The sequence below is a fragment of the Podarcis bocagei genome (genome assembly GCF_964188305.1).
Source record: "Podarcis bocagei genome assembly, chromosome: 11".
In the NCBI taxonomy this organism is placed as follows: Eukaryota; Metazoa; Chordata; class Lepidosauria; order Squamata; family Lacertidae; genus Podarcis; species Podarcis bocagei.
Window position 1 is genome coordinate 17,357,376 of NC_138136.1, and position 14,250 is coordinate 17,371,625.

Consider the following 14,250-nt stretch of genomic DNA (forward strand, 5'->3'; position numbering starts at 1 on the left):
GGCCATCTACGTGCCGGGAGACGACCTTCGCGCCAAGGTGCTGCAGCAGCTGCACGACGCGCCCACGGCCGGGCACTTTGGCAAGGAGAAGACGGTGGAATTAGTAGCCAGGGATTTCTGGTGGCCTGGAATGAGAGGGGAGGTCGCAGACTACGTGGCGAGGTGTGACACCTGCCAGAGGGCCAAACCAGTGCACAGACCGCCGGCCGGACTGTTGGAACCGCTGCAAACTCCGGTCGAACCTTGGGAAAGGGTGGCTCTGGACTTTGTCACGGATCTGCCCAGCTCGAGGGGCAAGACGGCAGTGCTGGTGGTGGTGGACCTGTTTTCCAAGATGGCCCATTTCATTCCGTGTGCTAAGGTGGCCACGGCGGAGCAAACCGCCAAACTGTTCATAGACCACGTGTTCAAGGTTCACGGTCTGCCACGGTCTATTCTGTCCGACCGCGGGCGGCAGTTCATCTCGAATTTCTGGCAGAAGCTGATGGGCTTCCTAAACGTCAAGATCAACCTGGCGTTGGCGAGGCACCCGCAGACCAACGGGCAAGCGGAGCGGGTCAATGCCATCATGCAGCAGTACCTGAGATGCTATGCGAATCAACAGCCTGCAACGTGGGTGGATTACCTGCCGCTTGCCGAGTTCGCCTACAACAACACGAAGCACGTGTCCACGGGGGTCACGCCGTTCTTCGCCAACAACGGGAGGCACCCCAGAACCTTTCCGGGACTGGAAAGAATGGGGGAGGGGGAGCCGCAGACGGCAGATGCGTTCGCGTCGGAGCTGCAGGAAGTCCACGATCAGCTGAGGCGCCACCTGGAGCTGGCCAAACACGCATACAAGGTACAAGCGGACAGACACAGAAGGGTTGGCGAAGAGCTCCACGTGGGAGACTGGGTCTGGTTAGCAGCCCACGCAGTGCCGGCCAGGTCGTTGGCCAAGAAGAAACTAGGGCATAAACAACTGGGGCCCTACCAAGTCGAAGAGCAGGTCAACCCGGTAGCTTTCAGACTGGCACTTCCGGAGGGTTCCAGAATGCATCCGGTGTTCCACAGATCGGTGCTCACTCCCTACAAGGCACCGCACAGGTTCCAGGAACCAGGAACGGCGCCGAGTCCGGTCAGAGACAGAACAGGGCACGCGGGAGTGGCACAGAAGGAGCGCATCAACGAAGTCACGGAGATTTTGGACTCCAGATGGGGGGAAGAGGGGGTAGAATACTTTCTCGCCAAGGAGGGCACCCCGGCCAGTGCGAACAGCTGGGTGCCGGGCTACGCCTTGGACGAACCTCTACTCAAAGACGAGTTTCATGCCCTCTTCCCACATAGACCTATGCCAGCAGACCTTTTCGACGACTGGCTTTTCACGCCAACGCTTTCTGCCAGCACGTTCCGGGGGTTTGACTCGGACGAGGACCCGATACGAGACGCCCGTTCCCCGGAGGGGTCACCCTCGGGATCTGCCTCAGAACCCTCGTATTGGTGGGACGATAGACCAGAGGAGCAGTGGCGCAGGAAGTGGCAGGAAGGTCCAGGACGAGCAACGCCGCCAGGAGGAAGTGAGGGAGAAACGGACATGGACGTTTTCGGGGACGACCCTGGTTTCGAGCACGGCGGCACAGAGATGGAAGCGGAGGTGACCGTCGTCGACGAGAGCAGGGAGGAAGACCCGAGAGACTTCAGATGGAGGCCCGCCACGGGAAGCGAACGATATCCGACGTTCGTCCCTTTGCAACAGCAGCACCCAGCTCCAGCACCGGAAGGAGGGGAGGGGGGAATGGGGGGCTTCGAGGGGGGGATGGATGTCAGGGGTTTAGGAGCAGAGGCAAGGCCAAGGGAGGAAACAGAGAGCGAAGGGGAGGAGGCAGAAGAAAAGATGAGTGATGACGACGACCCGAGATCTCCCAGTCTTTCCAGTGAATCAGAGGATTCACAGAAAGGAGCACCAGTGGCCAGGGCAAGGGGGGAGTCTAGGGGGGCACCCCAGGAAGATAGAGCCAGAGGGGACTCAGGGGAGAGCAGTTGGAAATCGGGACCAGCGTCACCGCCAGGGAGCAGGGAAGAAGGAGGGAGCCAGGGGGCAAGCGCTGGCAGCTCACCACAGGAGGGAGGGCATGAGTCAGGAGTGGCCACACCTCCATCGGGGAGCGAAGAAACGGTTAAGAGGAAAGTGGAAGGCTGGGCGCGCGCGCCAAGTTCAAATGCAGAGGAAGGCGGCGCAGTAAGCAGCCCGGAAAGGGAACCAGGTCCTAAAGCCCGGCGCAAGGAGGCAGGAGGGTCCGGGTCAGCGTCAGAAGAATCCAGGAAGGAAGAAACCCCGGGGGGTAGAGGGACCCAGAGGAGGACAGTCAGGCGGAAAAGGTGGAGCAGGGCTAGGATATTAAGTTGGTGCACAAGGGGCGGAGACTCAGACGGAGCTTCGCCGATCTAGCCATTAGACGTAGAGTTGCAAGTAGCAGCTTGAGAATGGAAACTGTAACTCAATAAAGACTTTTACTTAATGACCGCTGGCTAGCGTGATCCTCTGTGAGCTAGGATCTTGAAGCAGCTCTGACATCTATGAATATAGAAGTAGCACATTGGGGATCACCTCAGGTGGATTATGTAAGTTCTCATCATCATCTCCATGCCAACAAGGGCGCTAGCCCTGGCATGGAGCTGCCACTGCTTGATGACAAAGTGTGCAGTTGAGCTTAATTGACTACCAAATGTTGCAGCGCCAGAGGTAGAAGCCGTTGACCCATCTCATTAAATGAGGTTGCAAAAGGGTGGTGGCAGCTATGTGTCTTCTCCTTACCCTCTAAAAATACCCCAAGCCTCCTTTGCCACAGATTTAGTGCAGGAGGTGCTTCTGTGAATAAGAGAGTCTTGATTCTGAGCTCTATATACAAGCTTCAGGATCCCGCACAGCACATTTTAATGGGATGTGATTGCCTCTCGCCTCATGCAGAAAAATGGCCAGGGTTCTGAAAATAAAAGTTGTTGCAGATCTTTAATGAGCTTTCCCCTCCAAAATCCAAACTTAACAGTGCGGCCACAATGAATGAAAAAACAGAAACCGACTTCCTCAGTAACTGTACTATGTACTGTCAAGTACTATGATAAGATATGAAGGGCACATGGCTATTAAGTGACAAGCAGTTGCTTTTAATGCATTTGTAAAAAAAAAAAAAACCTCCCAAAAACAAGTAGTGCTGTTATCAAAATGGAGATACTGTCATTCCCCCTTCATGATATAAATACATACACAAACATTTGAAAAATATGAGGCATATATCATATAATTGACTCTTTTAAAAATTATATTTCTTAACTCTGTTTACTATATTTCTTAACTCACTCCTGGATTGCTGGGAAATTTAGGGAGGCCAATTCTCCTAGTAATGTGAGAAGTTCCATGGCATCATATGTCATAGTTTCAACTAATGTTGGGCAGCACTGTATCACGGAGTTTTCCCCATCTTGTGAGTTGGTATTAATGGGTTCATTAGTACATTGTTTACTTTAAATCATGGGTAGGCAAACTAAGGCCCAGGAGGCCGGATCTGGCCCAATCACCCTCTAAATCTGGCCAGCGGACGGTCCAGGAATCAGCGCGTTTTTACATGATTAGAATGTGTGCTTTTATTTAAAATGCATCTCTGGGTTATTTGCGGGGCATAGGAATTCATTCATTCCCCCCCCCCAAAAAAAATATATAGTCCGGCCCCCCACAAGGTCTGAGGGACAGTGGACTGGCCCCCTGCTGAAAAAGTTTGCTGACCCCTGCTTTAAACCCTCCAGGGTACAATATGGTAATTCCACATTGAGGCGCATTGTTAAAATACGGAAACTGTTCTTGCATGATCCACCTGCATATGGTTTAACACCATAGGAATAAATTGGCAGTGCAGAGAGTTGCCCATTTACTTGTGCCTTCAAACTGCAACATGAACCAAGCTGATCTGGAGGAAATCATAGCTTCCTTACCTTCTGTTACTCCAGCTGATTGGCAGGACCCGTTAAATTTTGCTGCTTGAAGTGGACAAGATGGCACCTCTCCCCATTCCACAAACAGAATATGACTAAATAGTCAACTGAATCTTACTCCACCAGATGTGAACCAGCAGGCTACTTTTGAGGCATATCAGCAAAGCAGAACCAGTAGAATATCAGTTGATTTTATCCCTTTAGTTAATCAATCGCTTTTCTTAAATGCCAGTTATTTTGAATTCTTTGTCTTGTGTCTCCGGTGCTGCAACATTCCATTTATTTATTTATTAACAGGAAGTTCCCCTAAAATCTGCACGCAAAGTCTGCTGAATTTTAGGTAACATGGAACAATTCAAGCAACAGTGTTAATAAGTGAGTTTGATTTACACTGCTGTCATTCATACAGCAAACAACTTCCATAAAGGAATGTGGATTCCTTCCTTCCCTTCCAATACCAGTTTCATTGAAATCAACAGGATTTAACTTTAAACAACTGTTTAGGGGGGAATGCACCACAGAAACAACAGAATGAACTGAATTCACTGGCAGGATTTGAATAAACATTCACAATTTCATTTGAGTAACAGATATTTTAGAGAAATGACAAGGGATTTTATTTTTGTGTAGGAAAATCAGGATACAATAAATAAAACTAACTAACTCAGCAGAGGGGGAGTTGAGGGAAGTCCAGAGGAGGGGAGGGAGAATAATTGTATATAACATGATGAATGAGATTTGTATCATTATTTGTTAAAAAATTCAATAAATATTCATATATTTAAAAGGGGAGGGAATGTACCAAAGCATACCGCTTCGGTTTTTTTCCTTCCATGCATGCATTTAACTTGCATTACCTGGGCTTGGATCCAAAGGTGTCCTTAAACTAGCAGAAAAGTGATCCCAACCCCAGAGAAGTTTACCTGTTTGTGCAACGCTTCATGCAAGCTCTCTCTCAAGACCTTTCTAAGGCCCACTTTGGATGGAAGACACTTACCTGGGAATCAGCCAATTTAACTGTGTGAGGCTTTCTTTTCCTCTCTGTTCCAAAGTGAGAGTCTATATACTATAGACTGGCCTTAATATAGCAAAACCAGGCATTGGGCAGTTTCCCTCGCATTCTCAAAATGTGTAGGATTGAGCAAGGTCTCTTGGGTCCGCAGTGACCAAGACCACAAGAGGAGAATCAGATCAGAGTCATAAGACTGTGTACTTCTTTCGCTGCAGGCAGAGCCTAACCATAAAACGGCTTTTGCTGTTTCATGCTTACATTTTGTTACTGCATTATTGTTTTAGCGGCAGCATTTTATAACATAGGAACATAAGAATGATGCATGATACTGAGTCAGCGTATTGGTTCATCTGCTGGGATGCGGGTGGTGCTTGCTGATCAGAAGGTTGGTGGTTTTCTATTGATAAAACCTAATAAAATATTATATATATAAAAAAAGAAGGTTGGCGGTTTGAATCCGCACAACGGGGTGAGCTCTTGTTGCTCTGTCCCAGCTCCTGCCTACTTAGCAGTTCGAAAGCAACGCCAGTACAAGTAGATAAATAGGTACCGCTGTGGCGGGAAGGTAAACAGCGTTTCCGTGCGCTCTGGCTTCTGTCATGGTGTCCTGTTGCGCCAGAAGTGGTTTAGTCATGCTGGCCACATGACCCGGAAAGCTGTCTGTGGACAAACGCCAGCTCCCACGGCCTGAAAGCAAGATGAGCGCTGCACCCCATAGTAGCCTTTGACTGGACTTAACAGTCCAGGGGTCCTTTACCTTTTTTAAAAACCTTTATTGGTTCATCTAGCTCAGCATTGTTGACACTGTCTTGGGGGCAGCTCTCCAGGGTTTCAGATGAAGGACCTTCTCAGTTCGACTTAGCTGGAGATGTCAGGGATTGAACCTAGAACCTTCTGAACGCAAAGCAAATGCTCTACCACTCAGTTATGGCCTCTTCCCTAAATTATTCTTGTTGTTAGAATATTTATGTTTCTGTATACTGCTTCAAGTGCATTTCATATAGACAGAAATGATGAAGAAATAAAAGGGTTTTGACTGTGTCATCCCACGCATTTAATGGCCCATAGGTGCCTAGTCAAAAAGTACATCAGCTTGAATGGTTCTATGAATGCTACAATCAGTTTCCAATAGTGAAGTAATGAGGTAGGTTTTCCAAAGGCAAAAATGGCACAAACTACCCAATGCACAGACTACTTATGCCAGCGAGATAGGATTTAACCCAATGCAGTCAACAAACTATCAAGTTGCCTTATCCTCAAGTGAAGGTGATGAAGCTGGAGTTGATGGGGGGCTTTTGCTGAAGCACCAAGGTCACCCTCCACAAAGCCATTAAAAAGCTCAAAGGGTTGCATTCAACTAATCAGAAGCCCATGGAAGAACATCCAATAACAAAGTGGGGATTCCCTCCGCTCCTGTCCCCTCTAGATGCCCCCCAATTAGCTGGGGGGGGGGAATCAGAAGAACCACCAGAACAGCATGTGGAAGGGAGAGCAGAGATTGTTCCCACAGACAAGCAGAAATGCTTGTGTTGATGGAGCAATCTCCTTAGCACTACATTGATTTTTGTCTCAAGTGCTTGGTTTTCAACCAATTTTATTTCGATTAGATATTAGAATTCCTCTATCTCAATGTTGGGGGTCACGGGGGGCGGGGAGGAGAAGAGAGGGAAGAAGCCCCATTGCACAAGAGTAATCCTTGCACAGGGCTTCCGCTGACGGGACTCAGAGTCCTGCCCAATGTCACTTTAAGGTTCATTAAGAAGGTAAAGGTAAAAAAATTAAGAAGTCGCCCATAAGGATACCAGGTGGTTGTTACAAGTTGTTGTTTTTTATAAGTCGGCATTGCAGGTCAAAGCTTTAATACTGTACTAGTCCTAAAGACACAGAAACACAGGGCAAGGAAGAAATATAGGAGGAACTGGTGCTTAAAATACAACCTCCAACTTTAATTTCAGAGTGTGTATTTTATTCTATTTCACTGGTGTCGCCACACTTCCTGTTTCATTGTCAACTGAAAATTGGCATACCTAAAAGTTGCAATCCTATGCATGCTTACCCAGAAGCAAGCCCCAGTGAGCACAAACTTTATTTTGAGTAAATATGCATAGAATTGGCTGCACATCACTGCTGAAACACCCCCAAGGGGCTTGGAGTTGTGCTCTGCATTGCAGAAAACTGGGAAATTACTTGAAAGCGCTGTGTATACATTAGATCTGGTGAGTCTTTGATCAGTACAGTGCTTAGGCTCCTAGGCCCAGTGTGTGGGTTAGGAGATAATTGGGGGGAGAGGGGAATCAAATTACTGAGTTCATTTTAGCAAAATCAGGAACTATATATTATTGCTATATAGCCCGTAACAACTATCTAGTTTGCCTGTATTAAAGGATATTGCACATTATGAAATAGGAACAGAGTTACTCATGTGACGTACCCCTATTATGTGAAGTTTCTTCTATCTTGTGTGAATGCCTGGATGCTTTTGAAAATTCTAAACCTGGATGATTTCTGTTGACTTCATTTTTTTTAAAGGTTTCTAACTTTTACAATCAAACTGAAGACTGCTTCTCTTGCTATTCCATTTTAACATTTATGTTTTCAAGCATGATACCTTTAGACAAGAGTGTTAATGTTTCACTGAAACTATTCATTACCTGTGAATAATATGACGTTCATAAAAGAGGTATAGTATTTGAAAATTCTACGTATTTCAAATGCTTTCCTTACAGCATCGGAAGGTTTTGTTTTGTTTTAACAGCATATACATCTACAGATATATCTATATATATATTTATATATAGGACAAAGTTTATTTAACATTTCTGGGATCTCCTGGGCCAATGCAACACTGGCTAATGAAAACATTTATACAAAAAAAGTGCACAAAATGTGAGTTCTGAAACCATGGGAATGAAAATGTCCATTAGTTAGAGGAGTTCTGACACCAACACAAAGATGGTTCCGGATCTTCGTCATTCTCTTGTCATTCGGAGACCACTTTAAAAAAAATAAAAATAACAGCCAAGTCAAGAGCAACGCAACCCAAAGGGACCAAGGAAACAAGATACCTCTAGGTCCACTGAGTCATGCTAGAGGAAAAGGTGCAATCATAAACAAGTCCGTGTGCATTCATAGCCATAGCTATAGGCTGAAGAACCCTTGATCTTTGTTGCTTTGGTATTAAATAACAATTATAAAAGCTTTTTAGAAATAAAGCAATACATGGTGGGGTGGGAGGCTAGGATGCTAGCAGGCCCGGGTTCCTTGTCCATGGAAATCAGTCTCATTCCTAGTCATAAATAAATAATCTCTTTCCTGGTTTCACTTCCACGCCAGGATCAATATCTCTTAACATCTTACTTATTTTATTACTGCTCTTGGTTTTCTGGGACTGATTGAAAGTTGCTCAGAGGAAATCTTTGGTTTTGCTTAAGTGTCCGTGACATTTAATCATGACTTTCCTTGCAGTTTAATTCCAACCAGTCAATCAGTTAATCCACTTCAATTGATTCTGTGCTCTCTGTTATTGGCTTGCACTCATTGGGCATCCTCTGGTGTCGACTCAGCTGGGTGGCTTGTGTGAAGCTCCTCTCACACCTCTCGCACCTGGAGAAGGCAAGAGAGAAAATTGAGAGTGGGGAGCTGCTCTGGGGGAAGGGGGAGCAGGCAGCGGGCTTCGTCTTATCCTGCCTAATCAGAACAGACACTCAAAAGTGGCTTCAGATTTTACTGGCTCAAGAGGTTTAATTGGTGGCTACTTCCAAGGCCTTGATGCCTATGATGGGACAAGGCCTGTCTGATTCAGAACAGAGGAATCTGTCAATAGACAGGGGGAAGGTGATTTCTCCAGAGAGGCCTGTCCTGCTGCAGCTCTGATCACTGTCAGTTCAAATAGATAAAGAACAAAAAGAGATTTTTAGGAGTGAGCCATCAAAGAAGCAGCTTGTCTGCAGTTTTCTGCTCTGTAATCCCTCGGAGAAATTGATGACAAATAGAATTTCACCTCCTGCTAATTTAAAATCAGGAGTCCTACCTACTGGAGCAATTGTGAAACCATGGAACAATGATCACTTTGTTTTGCAGCAACAGAATAAATCCCCATACTTGCCTGAGATCACTAAGCAGTTGAGTTAAGGAGGCTGTAGTTACTACTCATAATAGTTTTAAGCATTTTTTTAAAAAAAAAAATTTACCCAGGATTTGATATTGAGTAGAAATGGCTGATTGGAAAAGTCAAACACTCGCCAGTGCATTTTCATTGTCATATAAAGGCTTCTCTCTACCCCTCCTTCCCTCCATTGATTTAAATGACATGGCAAGATAATGAATGCATTAAGATGTAGGGCTTCTGCAGGGACTGACACAGGGCGTATGTAGTTCAGAGAGTGTAATCTGCGCCTATTCCAGATAAGAATGTACTCTACCAAATTCTAGTGCTTTAACAGAAGGTGACTTCTTCATAATCATTTTGAATGCGTGACACTGATGCCTGACAAGTTTATAGGATATAAGTCAGCCAGGGAAGTGACAGGAAATATGCCCTGGATAGGGCCCACTGAAATGAGTAAAAGCTGAACAAGAGTACCCCACCCCCATCTTGCAAAGGTCCCGTTGCAAAGAAGAATCTTGTAGGCTATGCAGAGCTTTAATCCAAATAAAAAAATTCCTTCCTGTAGCACCTTAAAGACCAACTAAGTTAGTTCTTGGTATAAGCTTTCGTGTGCATGCACACTTCTTCAGATACACTGAAACAGAAGTTGCCAGATCCTTCTATATATTGAGAAGGTGGGGATATATAGAATATATAGAAGGATCTGGCAACTTCTGTTTCAGTGTATCTGAAGAAGTGTGCATGCACACGAAAGCTTATACCAAGAACTAACTTAGTTGGTCTTTAAGGTGCTACAGGAAGGAATTTTTTTATTTGGACTATGGCAGACCAACACGGCTACCCATCTGTAACCAGAGCTTTAATGTAATGCTCATAGGAATAATCTGGATTTTAAATGGTGCTGTTTAATGCCTATTAACATCTGAGAAGATCCCTATGAAAAAAGTATGCCTATGAAAAATAAGAGGTTCTAACCCTCTCTGTACCCCTGCTTCTTCAACTGTAATCATTGCATTGGAAAGGAACAACCCTTCACAAACATGCATACACAATTACAGAATGTTATAAAGTGCCTGTTAATTATTTTTAAGGGAAATTATGGTTTGAGGAACCTCTGACCTGAATGTTACATACTCATTCATCTCACCTCTAGTTCTTGCCTAGGATGTCAACATCTTTAAGTTGTGTTTCTTTGATCGTCTCTCTTGGAATATTTTAGCAGCCTGCTCTACTGTTAAAAACTGCACTGTGATCTTGACAAATGTAAAATGTCAGCTCTAATGTATCAGACCTATCAGCTCAATGAAAATAACTCAGAAGTATTGATCACCTAATGATTTTTGGTGTATTCATTAACGTCTATGTGCAGATCTTCCTCTCTCCAGAGTTCCTGAAATGCTGATGACACATTAGTGTATTGCTGATTGTTTATTAGAAAACTGATTAGTTACTGGATTAGTGTGTCAAAATATACTACCTTTCATTGCTTGACAAACTTGCAAATTATGATTTTTTTTTTTATCATGAAGGCCTTGAAATCAATTCAATTCTTGGATTAGCTTATACAATATAAGGCACTGAGCTATCCTTGGAGTTGAAATTTCCTTTCCCTACATATATAGCTAAAGATGTCCAATACATTCCATTTGTGCATCCTAAACATATATTTCAAATCCAAGAAGTACCTAGCCATCACTGCCTTAACAGACAGAGTAGTATTATGACTTAATCTGCTTGCATCATAGGGACCCCTGAGCCACCAAAAAATGGGTGGTAATGAGAAAGGGCTTGTCTATTAGTTATAACGAAAGTGTTTCAAGAAGCTTCCATTAAATACTCATAACATACAGATCAGAGTTAAGGGGATGCCCATAAAAGAGCTTCCTCTACTGCTAGTCAGACATTTCAGAACTTATTGAGGAAGTGGTACCCAGGGAACTAAGTTACAATGATACACGGACCATATAAGCGCCCACGCTGCCCTTCTGGTCTGCCCTATAGTCTTGCAGGCAATAGAAACATTCTGTTTTTCTTTCATATGTAGGGAAACACAAATGTCACTGCATATATCTTGGGTTGGTGTCACTTTGGAGATGGGATAGTAATGGGCTGTTGTGATTATATTAAAGCTAAGATTAGGATAAGATGAGTTGTGGAGGCCCCCACTGTGACTGTAAAAGACACCGCTGGCAGAGTTCCCCCAGGCAGTGACCAGAATAACCCCTGCAAACAGTATATGATCCAAAGCCAGCCCACTGCCAGGTGAGGGGCCTAATTTGGGCCCCTATGCCTCACTATTCTGAAGCTACTCAAAGTAACTGCATGCCCTTCTGTGCCCTGGCTGCCATAAGCCGCAGGACTTCAAAGGCAGTGGTGACTCTGCCACTCTGTTCTGCTGCTGCTCCCCAGTAGAGAGCTAGGATTGTTCTGTAACACAGTGTATGATCTTATAAAATACACACTCCTATCTATGCATGGTTCACACCTGTATTAAAACAAATCCCACATTTCTCATAAAACAAATTCACTGTTCACTGGTTTACTAAAAATCTTTGTCTCACACCAAACTATTCTAAATTCCCTATTATAACCATAGTTTATATTTCAATCCTTAGCAATTGCTTCTTATAGTGGTACCTTGGTTTAAGAACACCTTAGTTTATGAACAACTTGGATTAAGAACGCTGCAAACCCGGAAGTAGGTGCTTTGGTTTGTGAACTTTGCCTTGCAAGCAGAACATGTTCTGCTTCCTGTTGAATGTGTTCCATTTGTAAATTGAGTCCCCCGCTGCTATGGGAAAGCACACCTTTGTTTAAGAACTCTTTGGTTTAAGAATGGACTTAAGTTCGTAAACCAAGGTACCACTGTATTTGCACAAGCTACAATACAGACATTAAGTATCGGACAATTCTATGCTATAGGTAATAATCCTATATATTCAGTGAATGTGCATAGATCACACCAAAATCAATTTGATTCATATGCAGCTAACATGCCAACCATTTGATATAGCTCTATTTTCTGAATGGAATTGTGTTGAAACTACACTAGACGTTTTGGAACAAGAGACAAAAGAAGAAAGAAAAAGAACAATACAAAAAAGAGGGGGGGAGTAGTAATGCCTCTAAATCGGGCAAACTGCAGCTTTATTGGAAACACGACAAAAACAGGATGTTAAGGGGGGAATGAAAGTGGAGTCAACAAGGTTACACATAAGTAACACCTTAACATTAAAAGAAATCTATTTTCCATTTTGACCTGGAAACCTCCACAATTAATTACTAAAATCTATTTACACAGCAACTACATAAAATCAATCTGATTGCTGGCACTGGTTTTGGCTCTGCTTTCCATTGGCTCTATTAATCCAGCATAATGGCTCCGTGGGCACCATTAGTGGACACAGTAGAACTGTATCATTTCAGGCAGTCCCTATTTGAATTCTGACTGTGCTGGTCTTTGCAAAGTTTGCGCTCTTCCTCCCCACCTCCATGCCTGATCTTACACTTACAAGCATGGTGCCCAGACCCGTCTTGAATGGAGGCTAGGCAACTATTGTGATTATCTCTTGCATAAACAGCTCGTTCATAAGGTCTCTGATAGTTCACAGTGACAGATATTCTCTTACATTAGCCAAATATAAAATGCCTGGTAAATAAAATCAAGTTCAGTAAGAAGTTGATGATTGTTATGGAACACACCATTTTTAATGGCCTCTTCCTGTGCCCCAACCACAGCAGAGAAATAAGAATTTTTTTTTAAAGCTCAAATTAGCTTTACTTAAATGGAAATCATTTTGCATAGGATTGGGGTGCATATGCAGTGTTTAAGGTTAGACTTTTATCTTTTTTAAACATGGGACAGAGTTTGACAGCTGCCAGACATTTATATTCTTATAATCTGCAACTGTTATTACTGGATTTATGGTGTTTTGTTCTTCTGAAACCTTGTGTGTCTACAGGGGGTAATACCACTAGTATTTTATAGACTGGGACTTGAGCACCACAGATAATTTTTTACCCAAAGCAATACAGCATGCCCATTCTAGAAGTGGGGTCTGAAGCCAGATCCTGAACCTGACTTCTACTGCAAAATAAGGGCTTTGAAGTGATCTAATGCTGTTATCTAACATAAACCTGTTTAAGTGACTTCTTTGCTCTACATGCCCCCCCCCAAAACAGGAACAGAATATGATACTAACTTGTGGTCACATGGGTTTAGAAAACTGGTGATCTTTTAAAATTACCTGATTTACCTGAACTAGTTTAAAATATAGGTAATAAACTGCCTTGTTTACATCCTCATATTAGCCTGAAAAGTGCATTAAAGATTCCATCACCAAATCTTGCTAGGCAACTATAATGTCAAACCACTTATAATTTAGAATGGAATTCCACATTGCCCACTAAGACTGTGCAGTAGAAAATGGGATTTAAGGATCAAGTGTAGAGGTCTAGACTTTGAAAGTGGGATAGGTTCACTTTCTTCTTTCTGTTGGTCTTGACTTCTCTGCAGAGACTTACTAATACCTGGCCACTAGTTTCTTGCCCAGGGTTTATGAACAGCCACAGAAGGAAGGGGCTGAACCAAAGCCCCACTGATTAAATTGAATCTTTATGTTTATTTATTTAAAACATTCACCTACTGCCCTTTGTCCTATTTAGGATTCCAGGGCAGTGTACAGCCAATTATACAGCAATTAAAAAATACAGTAATTAAAAAATAATAATTAAAATTAACTATAGATTGAAATGCCTGGGTGAATAAGAATATTTTCACCTGGTGCCAAAAGAACTGCAATGTAGGCGCTAGGAGAGCATCTTTAAGGCAGGCACTCCATAGCTATTGCCAAGAAAGCCCTTTCTTTTGCTGTTGATTAACTTGATTCTGATAGAGCAGGCATGGCCAAACTTGGCCCTCCAGCTGTTTTTGGACTACAATTCCCATCACTCCTGACCACTGGTCCTGTTAGCTAGGGATTATGGGAGTTGTAGTCCCAAAACAGCTGGAGGGCCAAGTTTGGCCATGCCTGTGATAGAGGGTCTCTGCAAGATCTTACTGTATGGACAGATGGTTATGGGAAAGCCACTCCTTTTGGTATTTGGGTTCCAAGCCATTTAGGGTTTTAAAGGTAATTATCAGCGACTTAAATTAGGCATGGAA

General features: G+C 43.8%; 1 protein-coding gene across 5 annotated transcripts in view; it reads right to left on the reverse strand.

The window, feature by feature from the left end:
• Positions 1–7,763: 7,763 nt before the first annotated feature.
• Positions 7,764–14,250, reverse strand: part of PRDM6 (PR/SET domain 6) — a 130,327-nt gene continuing 123,840 nt past the window's right edge. For all 5 annotated transcript variants that reach the window (XM_081213723.1, XM_081213726.1, XM_081213727.1 and 2 more), the window contains one exon: positions 7,764–8,581. In XM_081213723.1, coding sequence (XP_081069849.1) covers positions 8,467–8,581 — 115 coding nt within the window. In that variant the 3' untranslated portion in view covers positions 7,764–8,466. The remainder of the gene's footprint in view (positions 8,582–14,250) is intronic.